At 48.7% G+C, this 18,929-nt stretch overlaps 1 protein-coding gene across 3 annotated transcripts; it reads left to right on the top strand.

The window, feature by feature from the left end:
- The first annotated feature begins 10,147 nt into the window (after positions 1 to 10,147).
- On the top strand, positions 10,148 to 18,047 carry LOC122387575 (eukaryotic translation initiation factor 3 subunit A-like). 3 transcript variants are annotated; one of them, XM_043377906.1, is made up of 9 exons: positions 10,148 to 10,251; positions 11,337 to 11,486; positions 11,838 to 11,969; positions 12,409 to 12,600; positions 13,960 to 14,110; positions 14,442 to 14,753; positions 15,055 to 15,248; positions 15,388 to 15,504; positions 15,768 to 18,047. In XM_043377906.1, the coding sequence occupies exons 2-9, from the start codon at positions 11,361 to 11,363 to the stop codon at positions 16,281 to 16,283; spliced, it is 1,740 nt and encodes a 579-aa protein (XP_043233841.1). In that variant the 5' UTR covers positions 10,148 to 10,251; positions 11,337 to 11,360; the 3' UTR covers positions 16,284 to 18,047. The 3 variants fall into 3 exon arrangements, with proteins under 3 accessions (XP_043233841.1, XP_043233842.1, XP_043233840.1); XM_043377907.1 differs by having other exon boundaries at positions 10,156 to 10,251; positions 11,347 to 11,486; XM_043377905.1 differs by having other exon boundaries at positions 10,164 to 10,251; positions 11,350 to 11,486.
- The last annotated feature ends 882 nt before the right edge of the window (positions 18,048 to 18,929 follow it).

An 18,929-nucleotide genomic window follows, 5' to 3' on the forward strand; every position in this document is an offset into this window, starting at 1 on the left:
AGGCGAGACCTTTTCCAATGAAGGCATAGGCAGGCATTCGCATGAGGCCTGGCCCATCATCTCAAACTCATTTTCTTGATACGGAAAGCAGCTCCTTCAGCCTACTTATTGCGGGACTTATTTCACTGGAGAGAAAAGAATAAGCCATTGCCACGCTGTCATATTCAACAATAAAATGTCTGAAAGAAATCCTTCCTCCTTCGTTAATGTACCTACCTACAGTATCCAAAATAAAAATGCATCCCCCGCCTGGGGATTATTTCCTGTGGTTCAGGTAGATATAGTGTGTTGATTGTGGTAGGTATATAAAATAATTTAGTCGCTGGGTGGCCAATCGGTCCAGTTAAGACAAATGCGGGGTGAAGACGGCGGCGGCGGCGGCGGCGGCGGCGGCGACTCAGGTAGTATATAGGGCCGACTGACCGGCGCCACGGAGCTCGCACCAATAATTGTTTTCTGGTGTTCCCGACCGCTCTGGGTCGGTTATCTACCCATCGACCAGAGCCTCGTCATTAACCACCGAGCTGGCGGGGCGGCGAGCCGGCCAGCGTCGCGACAAATTCACTTATTGCGTGCGCCCGCTCACGGCGGCGGCTGCGGCGGTGAGGTGGTATCAGCTCGGAACAGAGAGGCACTGTGGGCTGCTTCCATTAGCCCTGTCTGATCAGCCGGTGTAGGGCAGCGCTGACGTCCGCTCGGCTACCGGCGGCGAGGGTGACGGTCCGGCGGCGGCCACCTGATGATATCATGGCCGGAGATAATGTGTTATGACGCGTGATATCGTGTGACGATGCGTGATGTGTGATGATGTGATGATGTGTGACGATGCGTGATGTGTGATGATGTGATGTTGTGTGATGTGTGGTGATGTGTCACGACGTGTGGTGACGTGTAATGATGTGTGATGAGACGACAAAGGTCAGCAGAGTGCACTGTGTCAGGGCCGCGCCGCTGTTGTCGATCGGAAGGGCAGCGCCCGTTGTCTGTTGAGCATGTGTCACCCTTATTAGCTCAGCAACTTGTGATTCCGCAGCTGAGCTAATAAATAGACACTTTGCCCAAGTCTGTACGACCTATGAGGGACTGCAAGTGGACAAACTCCCGTGTTACTTACCGGCGAATGACATTCCTTTCGATATCCAGCCATGGCAAGTGGCACTGCATCTTTCACGGATCAGAGAAAATATGGCTGTCTCCACTGGTCAATTACCTGCAAGTTTGATTAAGGAATTCTCAATAGAATTAGCAACTCCATTAGCGTATATATTCAACTGCTCGTTAAAAAGCTCCCAGGTGCCCTCGGTTTGGAAACGGGCTACAATCACACCGGTACCCAAGAAAGACAAGCCGCGCTCGCCAGGAGATTTGCGTCCCATCAGCCTCACACCCACATTTATGAAGGTTTTTGAAAGATTTATGGTACCGCTCATTCTCCACGACATACATAAGTCCAAAGATCGACATCCGTCAGTACGGCAACGTAAAGGGAGCATCGACTGCCCATTACCTGGTCAGACTACTGCACAACCTATTCACGCAGCTGGACAAGTCGGACAAAATATTTTCCATGATTATGTATGATTTCAGAAAAGGTTTTGATCTAATAGATCACACTACAGTCATACAGAAGCTCCTGAACATGGGACTCCGATCTGCCTACGCACATTGGCTCTGCTCCTTCCTTCAGGACCGACACCAACGAGTGAAGATGCCGGATGGCAGCATTAGCACGTGGAGCCCCATAACCTGTGGGGCGCCACAAGGGACCCTAGTGGGACCAGTAGCCTTCCTGGCTATGATAAACGATGCCGCCGTCCAAGACGAAAGGAGGCTTAAATATGTAGATGATTTAACAGTCTTCCAAGCATGCTCTGTGAATCAATTTAATGAAGAATGCACCCTACAGCAAGTAACGGATAAATTGTCGGAATGGGCCAACACGAACAAGATGGTGCTGAATACAGAAAAATGTCAGATTCTTCACTTCTACACAGCCAAAAAGCCTATTATCTTACCGGATATAGACCTTAATGGCAGCAGTATACCAACAACTGACCACGCAAGATTACTTGGGATCACGATATCCGGTGACATGTCCTGGCAGAAACATGTTGATGACATTGTGTCCAAGGGATCCCGAGCCCTCTACATGCTGCATGTAATGAAGAGGTTTCGGCCGCCACAAGAGCAGTTGGTTAAGGTATATACCACATACATAAGGCCACTGCTCGAGTACTGCGCCCCTGTATTCCACGCCGGACTAACTGTTCAACAGGCTCAGAAAATAGAAAAGGTACAAAAACGGGCCGTCAAAATAATCGCCGGATACGATGAAAGCTACCAGAACATCTTACAACGCCTCAACCTGGAAACACTCGCTAATAGAAGACAGACTTTATGTTTAAGACTCGGTAAACAGATGCTCAAGTCGATAGCACATCAAGACTTATTCCCGAAATCGAGAGGCTCGATATCCGGCAGAGAAACGAGAAGTTCTAACACTCTTGAAACGTTTTGCTGTGGTACTCGCCTGAGGAGGTCATGCATTCCACATATGACCTCGCTCATTAACCTGGATATCATGTCGTCCAGATAGAATATGGCCTGTACGCTACTGTTATCGTAATTGCGCCAATGTAGTTGCATTTGTTTATTTGCAGTGCCTCAAAACTGCTGTACTGTTATCACATGCGCTATATGGGCAAATGATCGCAGCCATGAACTAAATACACCGTATCTCTCTCTCTCTCTCTCTCTCTCTCCCCCCTACGTAGGCCGGGAATTATAGCCCAGCCCCCCCCCCCCCCCCGTCTCGTCGCGTCAGTTGGGCTGACGTCGGCCGCTGTCGGAGGGAAAAGGGAAGGGAGACAAGAGGCTGCCGTCGCGTCGGCCGCTACGGCACTTGGCACTTGCTGCATTCTCTCAGCTGCCGTCTGCATGAACGGCCCTATCAGTTAAGATTAAAAAGCTGAAGTTAATTTACATACTATCGCAGTGGGTTTTTAACCTGAATGATGCCGCTGTTAATTTTATTTCTGGAAAGGCATCAATCCGTAGCTGAAGATAGAGACTGGGAAATTGATTCAAGGCTTCCTAAATCATCATCATCTTACATATACATTATACATAATACAGCACGAGGCATCATGCATTTCGCATTGAGGACAAGAGCCGATTAAGGTTTCGGTCAATTACCTGAACTTTGTGGTTTAGATTTGGACACGGTCGCCACAAAGAAATTTCTTATAGAGCTCTACTTAGTGGTTATTTTATGCCACTTTTAAGCCAAAACCATAGTTTAAGCCAAAGCCATTTTTATCCAGCAATAATGCTCATTCCTCAGGACCACAACTAAGTAAAATATCAATTCCAAGCTAAGCAACACAAAAATACGCTTCTCAAATGCACAGTTCTCGGTGCAGATAAAACAAGCCATCTAAGCGATGGATTATTTTAACAACGCAACAATACAATAAAACACATTTCACGCTCTTGACGAGATCATTACTCCGCTACAGCCCTGATAAGCCACCCTATAGCGCGTTCCGTGTCTGACTGACTGGCTCTCAGATATCTTCATGGGATTTAAATTGCTCTCTGTGAATGTGTGAGCCTATTAGCGTCTTCCTGTGACAGTGTGACGGGCACACGCCCACAATTAGTGCCGGGCCTGTCGTCGCTCTCGCTAAACGGCCAATGGCGGCACACAGCGGCATTCTGCGGGGGTTAGAGGGTCATCGCTGTTCGGCTGCTCGTCACCTGATACCTGGGCGACGCTCAGCGGCCCGGGCCTGTCAGTAGGGGCGGCACCCGAGACTGAGTCCCGGCACGTGGCGGACATAGGCAGCGCGGGCCTCACAAACCACTGACGGAGCCGCCGGCGCCGGCACCGCCCCTTTGAAATGCCGCCGGTGATACAAAAAAATTGCCGGTGATACGGCGCGTGCCGGCTGCGTGGGTGTAAATCTTAATTATCTGGGGATGGCTGTCACTGATGGTTCGTTAGCGGGCCGCCTCTGGGGCGCTCGGCGCGTCGAGTCGGCACTCGCCGATGATTTGCTGTCCTCTGGCGGTGCCCCAGCCGCCGGATATGCGGTCTCCTGGCACGAGCGCGCCTATCTGTCATAAATGGGCTGTGAAGGTAAATATGCGTATTTATGTGTGATGTTTGTCTATGTAATTATTTGACGGGATAGCACATCTCTTGTTTGTGTTTAGCCCTCGCCGGCACAGGGGGGGGGGTTGATGCAACCCCCCCCCCTAAGGTTTTTCGCGAATAACTCGCGTAAAAAGCGGCCGATCGCGACGAAACTTTCAGTACCCTCGCATTGATCAATTTTACACGTTCTCTGAAAATTTCATGACCCTGACCCCAATGACCTTTGACCTGTGACCTCTTTTCCGTGACCATGTTTGGCCGAAATCGCGATTCGGCGTAGGTATGTCGGCTCACATTTGCCGCGCGTTTGCAAGCTTTTCGTGGTTTCAAACGTTCAAACATGTGATTTGATGTTGCTCCCATACATTAGGGTGGGTGTCAAGGTCACCTGAAGGTCAGGTCAGGTCATTGACCTTTGGTGACCTCGGGTGACCTCGGTTCACTTTTACGAGTTTTACATGTTTCTAGGCTAGTTTTTGGAGCTGAATTCGAATTTAGCAACCATTTGAACATTTACGAAGTAGTTTTGGTGCCTTCGTAACATGTTACGAAGCTGTCAGAGGCGGTTGACACGTATTACGAATACCCGTCACAACCCCTCCCGGTTGACCTGACCTGACCTGACCCGACCTGGTCTAAATGCTTAAAAACATCATCTCTGATCAAAACTAACACGATATTCGTGATCAGCACCCCGGAAAACCACATAGCAGCCACACTTTACGACTTTCGAACAGGTCCCGATTTTCCCGGTTTTCGGGTCATTGACCTGACCTGGAAGGTCACCCGATGACCTAGGACCTTAGAATTGGGTATCATCGGCTTCCTCTCGTGACGGGCAACACGCTCGTTTTTTCCGCGAAGCTCTAGCTCGATCAGGGGCCAAACGCGAGGGGGGGTCGTAGCCCCCCCCCCCTTGTGCCGTCGAAGGACGCAAAATGGCCTGTGCCGGCGAGGGTTAAATACCCCACTTCATTTCTCACTAGCGCCTCAACGTTTGACGTTGGTGGCTAATTTGTCACTAGCCGTTTTCTTGTGTTAGATATTTTCTTAAGTATGCAGGTAACTGATGGTATGGAGAATGTAGCTATCGTCACTATCCACAGTTTTAAGGTCTCACTCAGGTCAATCGCAGATCTCTGGGATTAGGTGAAAAACACAGTGAAAAGTGAAAAGATAGGTATAACTAGGTATACAGCCGACGTCTGCATGGTCCGCTCTAATGTACATATGTACTTATATGAGTTCGGCAAAAATGCCGCAGAACGAATATTTCGAGCCGCATGTCGAATGGAATAATTTTGTTTTGAAAAGCTTTACTTTGTCGTTGACGTTAGCCCAAAGGTCTCAGCCCGCAGCCGGTAAATGTCAGGAAACTGGCTGGAGGAAATCCACTATAAATCCACTATAATCCACTATATTTTTATAGCATATTATTAACCCGCGCCCTGGTGGGGTCTGTTTATAACGCGACCTGGTGGGGGGGGGGGGGGCTATTTTTTGCCCCCCCTCGTATCTCCGAAACTACTGGACGAATCCGCAAAATTCAAACGGCGTTCGAAAGGCCTGTCACATTTGTTGAAGGAAACCAAATTTCATTGACCTCGGGGTCACTGATGACGTCACAGGTCAGGTCAAAGATGAAATGTTTCACCGTTCACGGGTCATCTAGGGAATGCGCTATAACACCGAAGAAAACGCATTTTGTCGAGAATCAGCGATAGGGCGTCAGTTGCCTAGTACATATATTACTATAAGAGGTCACTGACATTACCAGGTCAGGTCACAGGTCAGGTCACCAAGGGTCACAGGTCAGGTCACATGAACCTAACTTTAGGTACTAAGGTTGTGCGATGCATGTTTTATGGCCAATTTTTCATTTCCAACTCAATGGTGTTGGTTATAAGACTATCAGGTACGGCTTAGGTCACTTTCTGGTGGAGGTCAGGTCAAGGTCAGGTCAAAAAAGGTCAAATTTCAAAGTTGATATTTTTGCATAAAATGGGTATTGATTCGATGCAGCTCGTCACGGGGAGTCTAATGGTGGTCTTTGTTTTGCGCTACAAGGTCTAGAATTGCTAAAAATTGAGTTTGAAAATTTGACGTCATCAATTTTGAACAGTTTTTTCGCTGTAACTTGGCCAAAAAAAGAGGTATCGATCTCAAATTTGGTATGTAGATAGAAGGCGGTAAGGACTATCACATATATTCCGGTTTTTTCGAAATTCAAAAAACTTTTTGGATTTTTCGGCTATTATAATCAAAAAATCTATTTTTTGATTTTTGGGGGTCAAAATCCAAAAATTTTAAAAATCCGAGATAGCAGTTTTGTAGCCCTGTCAATTCTACAGCTTTTATGTCTTTATCGTTTTTCTGTATTTGCAAAGCTATAGGCCTGACAGCTCTTCCCGCGAAACCCTTTTTTGGGTCGAAAACGGCAGAACATGACGTCACTCTGACGTCATTTCCGGCCAACCTATCATAGCCTTTGGAAAAATTTTTGGTCACAATGTGTAAAATTGATGTCCGGGAGGGTACTGAAAGTTTGGTGACGATCGGCGCAGCGGTTCTGGAGATATATTGAAAAGTCTGGAGGGGGGGGGGCAAAAAATAGCCCCCCCACCAGGGCGCGGGTTAATTTCCATGAATCATTTTGAGTTAAGTGCCTTTTACGGTTCGCTAAGTCAACTTGGTGGGAGTTATAAAAAACACCGTGACCGACTTAAAACGATAGTTGGATTTAGCTCCTACTTAGGTATAGGAGCGGGAACCGGGGGGGGGGGGCAGTGGGGGCAGCCTGCCTCCACAACTTTTCGTAGGGCCAGGAACCGTCGAGGCAGCTTGTCCTCCCCAAATTAGGGGTTATGGGTCACAAAGGAAAACTGAATGGAGGTAGTTAGTGGATTGAATGGACCTTAGGTAGGTAGTTCCTAGACTCAGCTGAGACGGAATACCTCACTTTTTTGCAAATGTTTTTGTTTTGTTCTTGTCGCTGAAATGTTTAAGGAGACAGGAGTGAAAAAATAAATGGCGTAAGACCGATGAAAAACTAGATTTGGGGGTACCCTAGGTTCCGGGGAGTATCAGGTGTGCCGGCCGGGTGCCCCCCCCCCCCCCCCACCCAGCCTGAAAGTGGTTCCCGCGCCACTGAGCTCTTAGGTCGCGTGAGCGTCGTAGGCGCCCCTGACCCCTCTTTCTATCATCTATGGGCCTCAGAAGCACCCCTCGTTGGCATGCAGGCCAACGAGGGCTAACGATCTTTAGTATGAAAGCACCCCTTTTGCCTTCATAAGTGCCCTTCTGTTGCATGCATGGTCGCCCCGAGGCCTCACAGGCTGAAGCGCCCCTCTAAGCTTTAGAGATGAGCTATAGCCTCTTCACGCTCATCTCTAAAGCTATATGGCGTCCCCTTGAGGCTTGAGCAGTAGCGGCGGAACACCTTCAATAAAGAGGGGGGGGGGGGGCACTGCCGACTTTTGGTCCCATTCTTTCCATGCAACGCCAATAGGGCTTAGGGTGAATAGGTCAAAAACGCCCCCCTTAAGCGCGAAACCTTCTGACACTCAACCCAACACAGATTACTTAAACCTTTGGGCACCATCATGTAGCTCATTCTTTTTACTACACTTTGAGACCAAGAAAAGACACCTGCGTGTGGTATTTAACCCCCCAAAAAGGTTTTCGCATACCCTTACAAAAGGGCGTTTTGCCCCATACCCTGGGTAATACGCCCACACCCATGTGCAAAGCGCCCCCACCCCATCCATCAACAGAAAATGATGAACATGGCAGAACTTGACGTCATTCTGACGTCATTTGTGGTCAACCTATCATAGCCTTTGGAATAAAATTTTGTTGCGATGTGTAAAATCGATGCCCGGAGGAGTCCTGAAAGTTTGGTGACGATATCTGCAGTCGTTTAGGATATATCAGCAAAAAAGGACAGGGAGAGGCCTTTTCGGCCCCGACCTACAGGGCGCTACCCTGCACTCTCACCACCGTGCAAAACGCCCCCCTTTCAGAAAACTGGGGGCGTCTTGCCCCATGCATCGAGTAGGCGTCTTGCCCCATCCACTCCATTTCCGGTCAACAGAATATTGACAAAAAACGCGCCACTAACGCCGCAGCATAATACGTTCAACAGAATGACAATAAAACGCAGTTTTGAGTGATGTGCACAATAGCAAGTTTTGTGATATAAAGAGGGTATCAAAATGTTAGGAATCTTCTGTAAAAACAACAAAAACAACACCCAAAACCAACATCAGCACCTACCCACGCTGCTCCTCAAGATGCAGAACTGGAAATAGAGACCTACGTAAACAAGCAGCTGACTGTTCTGAAAGACAGGATAAAACACCTATCCGTCGATAAGAAATACGATTTTTTTAGGGGAGGCGTTTAACCCAGGGGTGCGTCTTCCCCACAGTTACCCTATGTTAAAATGACAAAATCAAGGGGGAGGGCACGGTGCCCCGGTGCATGCCCCACCCCCCTCCCGTTCCGCCGCGTATGCCCTTGAGGGATAACGCCCCGCCCCCTTATCGGCAGAGGTCGATAAAATGCTTGGAGTTGCTCCAACGAACATCTTAGTCCCATCACTGTCTCCAACTTAGCCCTCGCCTGGCGGGGGGGGGGGGGAAGCAGCCTCCCTAAGTTTTTTCGCGAATAGCGTAAAAGTTGGTGTCGCGTAGCGCCGCAAAATTTGGCACAACGTCTGGGAATGAGCCTTTTGCCACCTATCCTGAAAATTTCAGGTGTCAGTCACTTCAGGTCAGGACACCAGGTCACAACTGTCTAATCACTACCATCCGCCGCGTCGGCACACCGGTATCTGCTCACCTTCTCCCCACACGGCCATGACTCCCCAGACCCAACTCACACCATCACACTACTGCATACGGTGACCGGCCGCACGGTGGATCTGAAGGCCTACGTTTTCGCGCCAAAGTCTGAAACAACTAACGATTATCATCAGCGTAGTGATGTTGAAATTCAGCATTTTAAAGCTTTTAATTTAAAAGTGTATATGTGTGCTTACACGCATTTGTCCTTATTGATTGAGAAAAGAGCGCACTTTTGATCGCATTACCTAATACGAAGTAACGCAATCGAAGTGCGATTTCGGTCCACTGTGCGTTTTCAGGCGCGCTCGATAAAACACCCAGGCCTGGAGAAAGTTGGAAGGGTGATTTTCTGGTCCTCCTTACCACAAAATGACCCTAAGCGAAAAAATGCCCGCAGGGCGCTGCCAACGCGTGCCAGCGGCCCTGCTAGTAAGGGCGAAAATCAATGTATGTGTATGCGGAGCACACCCTTAGCGCTACGATGGCTCCTTGGAGACACCTGGAGAAACCTCTGCCGGCAGAAGCGTCAGGCCCCTCGCAGACGGCGCGGCACGGCGGGAGCTCAGCGGGTGGCCTAGCCGGAAAGAGGATAAAAATAGCCGACTGGCCCGACCCAGTGAGGGGTGACCGAAGGGTGACCAGGAGTGAATGAGGGAAAATACACGCGGTACCGAGCAGCCGATAACAGCACCGGACGATTAGAAAATCATGTCAATGCTGTATTTTAGGCGTAAGGAAGCATCCATGTAGACGGGCGGACTGTCTCCAGCTCTTCCAAGTATTGCTAATATCTTGCTCCAACGAGCGTTGGTACGTTGGAAGTTTTATCGACCACTGCTTATCGGGCCTTATGACAGCTTGTCCGCGGCCGCGTTACTTTTTTGGGCGTGGTTATGCCTTTACACCCCTGCTGATGTCTGAATTCTGATTAATGACGAGGTCGAGACTCGAGAGCGGTGAGTATTGCGGTTCTGATTAGGCGGCATGTTGTGAGCTCATGGGATTCACTTTCCCGTATTCTTGTTGAAGTATTTCTACTATATGGAACATATGGAAGCTTTGATTTAGTCGGACAATTGAGCCGCATGTTTGACAAAATCCACCACAAATATTTCTGTTGGATTGTTGCGTAAGAAAATCCCGCAGAGGAGATAATTGAAGCCCGGCGATAGGATTTAAATCGTTGTTGGGGTAATATAGCGTAGCTGCAGGCGTTCAGGCAGGTACCTACTTCTCATTATTGAGGTAAGCGTCAGATATTTCAATTCGCTCTATATGTTCGTCTGTTGGATCGCTGGATATGGTAGGTACCTATCAGGTTGAGGTCAAGGTATGGCAAGCTTAACTTTTTAAGTCCTTTCCCATTTTTGCTTGTTATGTGGCTTAAACAAATTTATAAAGAAATAGGCTGACAATTAAAATGTGACTCATAATTGACCTTGATAATTGCAGTTGGTGTGAACTACCTATCAAAGTGACCTTTCAAGGTCAATTAGGTCACCTGAAGTCACCATATTGATATTGAGGAAATGATTGCTGGCATACCTACTTATTTTTGAAAAATTCTGGCTACCATATTTTGGTAACTGATTCAAATGAAAATACAACAAACTCAACTGAAATGGGGATCTTCAACCAGGAATGATAATTTTTTACTTGGAAATAGAATCATTTTCAGGATGCCAATGACATGTCACGTAGACGTAGGAGACTTAACTTAAAATAGCATGAGTTAAAGTAGCATGACTGTGCTGTGCCTGCAATAAGGATACTTAGCTATCAAGTATCAAGCCAGTGAGATCATTACAATTTACACTGTCTATAATTGTGCACGGATTTGATGTGCCTGCGCCCTGCACCATGCTGTACCCTTACTGCCTAGTGCCTCATCCTGTTCCATGCTAAGGGAACATGCTTATTGTACACTACTTATTGTAACTGCCTTTTTGATGCTAGAATTGTACTTTATTTTCTGTGTTTTGCCAACCTAAATTGCTACTTCACAAAATTGACTCAGACTTGTATGCTCCTTCTAGTTTTTTTCTACCTTTCTAGCTCATTCTAGATCATTTTCTCAGCATGACTCTTACTGTGCTTCTTTACCAAGAACATTGCCACAATTCTTAAATTACAAGCAGTTTGTTGTCTCACACCTTTTCCACTCAGTTGAGGGTTTGGAAATAATTCTGCCTAAGTCATTTTAGAGCAAATCCTAGTCAAATCTATAAGTTTGATACAGTATGATTCCACTAGTTATGTGGCCCTCACAGAGTCACAGGTAAGATAAGGGTAAGTACTAAGTACCATGCATTGTATGAACATACTCACAGCCTGTTTCAGAAGTTCAATCAGTGATGGCAGACCCAGATGGTGGAGAGTTTGAACTTGAAGAAGCTCCTCCAAAACCACCTGATAAAAATAAAGTTGAAAAGAGCAAACATGATTTAAGCTGTCAAATTGACAACTTGGAAAAACAGCTGGTAAGTTGTCTTTTAAATGCTGTATTTTTCATTTTTAAGTAGGTGTCTGATAATTGTCAAGCAATTTCAAAACCATATCACCCTTGATGTCAGTTTCATATATGTGTAGTGTCATTCACATTTTTTGTCAAGTCCCAGTAGGTAAGCTTAATTTTGCTTTCAGAGTGGAAGGATATGCTTCAGCTCTCATAAATCATTTATTGTATTCAGTAATGTAGCATGAATATTTGAACCTTTGGACTCTGGTTGTGACTCTGTGTTGCCCAAGCCATCTTTACTAATGTTGTATTTACACAGGCTGTTGCACACCTGCGACAGACTCACAGTAGCCTCCCCCGTCCCGACCTGCAGAAGGGCTGTAACCTGAACGAAGGCGTGGATGAGCGTCTGCAGCAGCTGCGGACCGCGCGGGAAGCCCTCTACGAGCAGCACCGGCTGACCGACGAGCGTCTCAAGTCGCTGGCGCGGCTCATCACAGAAACGGTACGCCCTCACCTCGTAGTGTGCCCGCCCCACTAACCAGGCAAACGGGAAGGCCAGGCGAATGTGGCAACGTTGTGTGGTGCCTTGGTGTTGACGGTGTAAAACAAGGCGCTGCTTTTGGCAGAAAAAGTTAATAATTGAAAATGACGAGAATGTTGTGGAACTACAGTAATCATTCACTGGCAGCACTGGCTGAAATCATCAGTATCTATTTAAGAGTATGGACCCAGAGTCTGAAATAAAGCATATCTATCTATCTATCTATCTAATCACTTAGCAACTCTTTCCACGTCATCTTTATGAGTCCTTGAATAGTGTCACTTTACGCCTTGATTCCCTGCTCGCTTAGTTAAAAATATCATCAAAACGTAATTAGGAAGCTTGCAACTTTCACAGTCGGTAGCATTTCTCCTCTGACCATGGTTATCTACCATTTCAGCGTCAAGCTATAACGAAACTGCGTGACAAGCTGAAATATCGCACCGAGAAGCAGGTGGACGACGCCGTGCAGCGGCTCGAGACTCAGATCCACACGCACAACTTCAGACTCAGGGAGGAGGAGAAGATAGTGCGCGAGATCAACGAGCTGAAAAAGTCCAAACGCACCATCCGCGATTATGACTCCAAAAAGGTATGCACCAGGCCCAGGGTCCGAAGCTTCAACACTGTATGCGGTGGCATGCACTGACGTTATTTTATCGAGCGAAAGACCACACTGTGGATAGGTCTGGGAAATGGGCTTATCCTGTCAGCCCCTGAAACGTTTTAAAGTCACTAAGTTTTTAATGATTACCTAACCTTCGCATGTGTAAGGGGGGGGGCCGGATGGACCCCCATGGTTTTCGCAAATAACTCGCGCAAAAAGCGGCCGATCGTGACGAAACTTTCAGTACCCTCGAGTTAATCAATTTTACACCTACTCTGGAACTTTCATGACCCTGACCCAAGTGACCTTTGACCTGTGACCTATTTCTTAAGGCCATGTTTGGCCGGAATCGCGATTCGGCGCATGTCCGCTCACATTAGCCGCGCGTTTGCAAGCTTTTCGTGGTTTCAAACGTTCAAACATGTGATTCGATGTTGCTCCCATGCATTAGCGTGGATGTCAAGGTCACCTGAAGGCTGAAGTTCAGGTCAGGTCATTGACCTTTGGTGATCTCGGTTCACTTTTTCGAGTTTGACATGTTTCCAGGCTAGTTTTTGGAGCTGCATTCGAATTTAGCAACCATTTGAACATTTACGAAGTAGTTTTGGTGCCTTCGTAACATGTTACGAAGCTGTCAGAGGCGGTTGACACCTGCTACGAATACCCGTCACCACCCCTACTGGTTGACCTGACCTGACCTGACCTGACCCGACCTGGTCTAAATGCTTAAAGACATCATCTGTGATCAAAACAAACACGATATTCGTAATCAGCACCCCGAAAACCCCCATAGCATCCACACTTTACGACTTTCTAACAGGTCCCGATTTTCCCGACTTTTGGGTCATTGACCTGACCTGGAAGGTCAACCAATGACCTAGGACCTTAAAATTGGGTATCATCGGTTTCGTCTCGTGACGGGCAACACGCTCGTTTTTCCGCGAAGCTCTAGCTCGACCAGAGGCCAAACGGCAAGGGGGGGGGGGTCCAACCGACCCCCCCCCCCCCTACACGTTTGAAGCTGACAAACGCCGCACACATGCGAGGGTTAAGTCTAGCCCATGCTCATCACATGCGTTTAGTAATGCCTGCATTTAATTATGCCTGCATTTATGTATATCGCTGTTATAGCACAGTAAATCAAATATATGATAAACCTGAAATTATATACCAGTTCCCATGAAAATACTCCCTCATTTCACTGCTTATCAATCGGAGACGTAATGCTGGACAAAGCAACTAATATCAAGTAATACTTCTTATCATTCATATTAATCGCAACGAGAGTAACCACTTTGTCTTTCTTGAAATCTTTCTTGAAGCAATCTTTTTCGATTTTTACAGAGGGAGCTGGAGACGCTCAACCAGAAACAGCGCAGCCTCCGATACGAGCGGGATCGGTTCTTCAGCGAGATCGACAAAAACCAGCGGGAGGAGGATCGCATTCTTCGGGAGCGACAGTCAGCGGAAGCCAATATCAAAATGCTCAATGAAGGTAAGCGGTTCATCACTTCCTCTATATACTGCAACAGACGGAAATTCAGTATTAGTATTTCAGTATTACCAGAACAAAGGAGATTGATAATGTAAGCTATAGCTGCAAGAAGCTTCTGATTTATTTTTATCCATTTTGGGCCTTTCACAGATTTTTATATCGATGTTCTTCCACACATTGCTTTTCATACGCAGTCGCTTTATTCCTGGGTGGGGATCACTGACTGCGAAATTGTAACGCATTATCTAGTCCAGTCTCCGTCCATGTCCTAAGCCAGCTGGTGCCCCGTCCCCGTCCCGTTCTCGCTGACCCGGGCGCCGTGTGTGCGCAGAGCTGGCGGACCTGCGGCGGCAGCGGCAGGCCGCGGACGAGTCATACCGGCAACAGGTGGAGCAGTGGCAGCGGTGGCAGCGCGCCGCCGCCGACCGGAGGCGGAAGGCGCGCGAGGACACCGGCCGACCGCCCCCGCCCCCGCCGGCGCCACCGCCCGCCGCCGCGCCGGCCGGGACGGAGCTGCGCGCGCCGCCCGAGCCGTACCGCGCCGAGCTGGCCGCTTGCGAGCAGCTGCTAGCGTACCTACAGCGGCTGGCGCACACGCCCAACGCCACGCCTGCCACGCCGTCCGCGCTACTAACGCCGTCAGGTGGGTGACAGGGTCGGCTTCAGCAGTGAGTGGCCTGAGAGTCGCTAGCGTGCTATCCAGGAGGAAATAACTAGCCGCATTGGGACTACGAAAAGAGGCAGAGCAACATTGCTGGTTGGAAACGGATGCGTTGAGTGCTGCTTATGTTTCGGACGTGTGGAAATTTATTTCCGTCTCAGACTGACCAAGCTGGTATTTGGTAACGTTTCGTCGTGTAAGCTGCAGTTTTGTTATGTTTAAAACAGAAGCCTGATCGCTCGTATCCGGCACTTAACGTCATATCATAATTCTGTCTTCTCAGGGGCCGCTACGCCGCTGAGTCCCCGGACGCCGGTGAGTCCGCGGACTCCCCAGCCGCCGTCGGAGCCTGACCGGCCTCTGACGGACGTCGACGGCGACAAGCCCATGTTCGTCCTCCGGCGGCGGGAGGAAGAGACGCCGCAGCCGCCCCCCAGCCGACCCAAACGCCGGCGCGACCGGCGCGGCTCGCAGAGGGTACGTGTGTGTGGGATGCCTGGGATGTTTGGGTGTAACGAGTGAGTATACTGCAGTAGGTTTTGTGCCGTGATATCCTCAGTCATTGAGAGGTGTCCTGTCAGACACCTGTCGTTGATGGAGTTTTCCTGCTCCACAGGTGCGGCCGCTGACGCACACAGCGGATGTATTTCATCAGTTCTGTCTGCTGGGTCTGCAGCCGCCCTGTACCAGCAAGGAGGCGCCGGCTGCCCTCGAGCAGGTCAAGGCCAAGCAGGTGTGTCCAATCGGCAGCTTGTAGTAATTTATCCACCCAGTGTCTAAAAGCAAATAGAAAAGCTGATAGCGATCTCTTGAAAGGAGTGTGCGCTTCTGAGAAGCTTTGAAGCTGCCTGCAGTTTCGTTGCGGGAATGTGTTATCCGAGTGATGTCTTATTTATTTCACAGCTGATCAGGCACCTGTTTGAACTTTTTTGACATAATTTTTGCAAACTTTTCCAAATGTGTTGGCATGTGTTGAGAGCGCGCGCTCCTTTTCAGAAATACTTCCAGATGTGTGCTCTGAAGGCGCGCCAGGAGCGGGCGGACCGGACGGAGCCGCGGCGGCCGGAGCGGGCGGCCGGGACGGGCGCGCAGGGCGCCGCCGGCGGGCCACCGCTCACCCTGCGGCTCAACTCGAGCCCGCTGAGCGAGCCGCCGCCGCCGCCGCCGCCGGACGGCATGGTGACGCTGCACAGCATCGGCGTCCAGCTGCCCTACCAGCTAACGATGGCGGCGCCGGCCTCGGCCACGCCCTCGCTGGCCTACCTGGCGCAGGCCTCGGTGGACAGCAGCTGCTCGTGCCCGGCGGACGCGGCGTCGCGCCCGCTGAGCCGGGACAGTGGCGTGCCGTCGGCGCCGCTGAGCGCCGAGGCCGCCGAGCCGGGCCGCGACCCATTCGCAGAGGCGCTGCAGAGTCGACTGGCGGCCGGTGACGGCGCCAATCCTGCCGCCCCCCGCACGGAGACACTGGAGGTGCCCTGTGCGTCACAGGAGAGCGGCATCGGCTCCGCGTAAACAATGTGATGGAATAGGAATGGTACTAATTTAACGTGTGGTATGTGCAGTATTTTTATATATCACCGACTTTCAAACGGAAATTCTCATTGCACAGTATTTGATATGCATCTCCAAAGGTGGTTCTCACGTCTCGACCCGGATTCCTTAGAACGTGGTATATGGCTCATGTTGTTTTTGGAGCAATGGAGCATTGCTACATTACGCTGCAGAAAATCAGCGTATGCGCTTTTACCTTGGACCTTGTTGGAACTAAATTCCTTAGTTTCTGCAATATCGTTGCATAGCGATTGCATCACAGCTTCAAGTGATTAAATGACTTAAAAAGCGCGTACGAACCTTATCGATGGATAAGTTACAGACGCTGGTTGCCGTGAACCACTAAATGTGTTCGTCCTGTTCCAAGTATTCCGCTAGTCTGTTTGCCCAGTCTTGCTCGTTGTGCTGTGTTATTCTTTCCTTTCCATTGTTCCGTTGTGTCGCCGACTGGCGAGTGGCGACACAAGTGGACGAGTCCGCTTCCCGTGGCAAAACGGCGCTCTACGTACCCAGAGACTGAACACACTAGGTATGTTCTACTTGCTAAAACGACTGGGTAGCTATCATTCGTTTCGTGCGAGATTTTCGTCGGCTCTGTTGAGCGGAATCCGTCAGGACAGTAGAGATTAAATGCGAGGCCATTGCAACAATGTCAATACAGGGTGGGCGTGTCTGGCTGCTGGCTTCGTTGTGTGTGTCTGTGTTTATCAGTTTGTAATTGTCCGTCATGTTGACTGTTTTTACGAGCTTTACTTGCGTGTTGCGTGGCCGCTTTTATTAGGATGGGGGTGATTATTTTACTGACACCCGTTGATTCCAAGCTGGTTGTAATTACATCTGGACGCGTTTTCGCTTATTTATTCCCGGTGGTCGTGTCTCGGTGAGCATTCGTATGTGTTCGACGGCTGTTAGGATCACGTGTGATATTCATTTAGATAGCTACTGCATATTGTTTAAACATTCACGATCTGATCTGAAGGCGTGCAGTATGGGCTTACACTGAATGTTTCGAATGTTTCGTTTTGTATGCTTCGTTCTCGACTAGGCTGCCCGATTACATTACCACTTTTTGAAGATCATTGCTAAACTGACGTTCGGACTGCGATAGGACGAAATTCACTCGAACCAGCCTGTTATCTTCTGTGTTCCTATGTACCGCCGACTGAGGGTTTCTTGCTTGTTTGGAATGATCATTGATCACATGATCACCGTTGGTCAGGTCATCGCAGGATCTCTGGCCTGATTGATGAGTGTACCTCTCGAGCTGAGCCGCCAACCGGTATTTTCTGTTCTCTGTTCGCTCCTGTCGCGGTGATCAGACGCTCTCGGAAGATGCCTGAGGACGGAGTTTGTGAACGGGGGAGGCCCACTACATTTGTCGTCGGGAGAATCTAAGACCTTGTCTAGAAAAGTGACCATTCTAACACAGGAGCATGGAAGGATTCAACGCACCTGAATTGTTCACCTAACTAACGAACAGTTCAGTCGTTTCCGTGCTTTTGCTCAAGTTCAAGTTGGCGATTAAACTTATCCCACAACTGTCTCGCAGCTTATCCACATAAATCATACCGAGCCTATTCTTGTACACACTGTTCCAGTGGACTATAGGAGCGAATGCCCAGCAGGGCGGATTATCCAGGGTGCCGTGTACGTCGAAACTTGCCGTTCTTGCTCAGCTGTGACGTTTGCTGGTTGTAGAGAATGCAATACATGAAAGTTTCTGCATCCGATGTCTTTATTTAAAATCCGTTTATGTTAATGCATGGCGACCGTGCACGAGACATGCGGGCAACCTGAGATTGGATTAGCGTTACAAACGTCAGTCCTCGCAATGGGGCGGCGCGGGCCTCCCGCCTTCATGCCTATGGCATGGAATGCTTGGACCTGACTGAGCCTCGACCTCGCTGGAGGAAGGGGGGAAGAAGGGGTAAGATCCCGAGAAACCCTAGGCATATTTTAAAAAGATAATGATTTCCAGTGAAGATAACCCCGCTATTCGAAAAAGTGACCTGGGTGGGTGATTATTGAAAGGATGATGTTCAATTTCACTAGTCCATTTAATTTGCATTCTCACCCAGGCCAAGCAAGGTCACCTGCCAGCTTAGCGTTCTTGAAATTACGTGCTGGCAATGCAAATGGGGCCCATTGATTACCGGTTTAAATTGAGGTCAATGACCAATACCTTACCGTATAAAACCCAGAGCTAAAACCTCAAAGTAACTATCCTAACCTAAGAAGTAACTATTGGGTGAGAAAAGAATGGCTGCGTAGTACGTTGCGTGCAGACAAAATCAAGATTCTAGGTCCTATATTTGGTAGTCAACTTTACTCACCGTGAAATTTACAAGCCGAAATCGTCAATTTGACATTTCTCGGGTCACGGAGTCACGCAAACGACAAGGTCAAGGTCAAATTTTTAACTACTTACAAAGCTGACGATTAAACCACGTAAAGAATTTTGATCGTCATATTTGGTTAATATTTATCGAAACAAATTTTTACAAATCATTTAATGAAAGTGAAAGCGGTAAGTTAATAAGTCTAAATAAAGAAATACTGATTTTGTTCATGATATGACGTAATTTTATTGCATTTAGTTACTCAAAC

This window comes from Amphibalanus amphitrite, unplaced genomic scaffold (genome assembly GCF_019059575.1).
Source record: "Amphibalanus amphitrite isolate SeventyFive unplaced genomic scaffold, NRLGWU_Aamphi_draft 000290F_arrow, whole genome shotgun sequence".
Classification (NCBI taxonomy): Eukaryota; Metazoa; Arthropoda; class Thecostraca; order Balanomorpha; family Balanidae; genus Amphibalanus; species Amphibalanus amphitrite.

Bases quoted from the DNA above. Each gene is read 5' to 3' on its own strand.
- LOC122387575 (XM_043377906.1), top strand. From the start codon at position 11,361: ATGGCAGACCCAGATGGTGGAGAGTTTGAACTTGAAGAAGCTCCTCCA. The intron at 14,754-15,054 runs GTGGGTGACAGG...CTGTCTTCTCAG, and splicing joins CGCGCTACTAACGCCGTCAG to GGGCCGCTACGCCGCTGAGT. The intron at 15,249-15,387 runs GTACGTGTGTGT...CCTGCTCCACAG, and splicing joins ACCGGCGCGGCTCGCAGAGG to GTGCGGCCGCTGACGCACAC.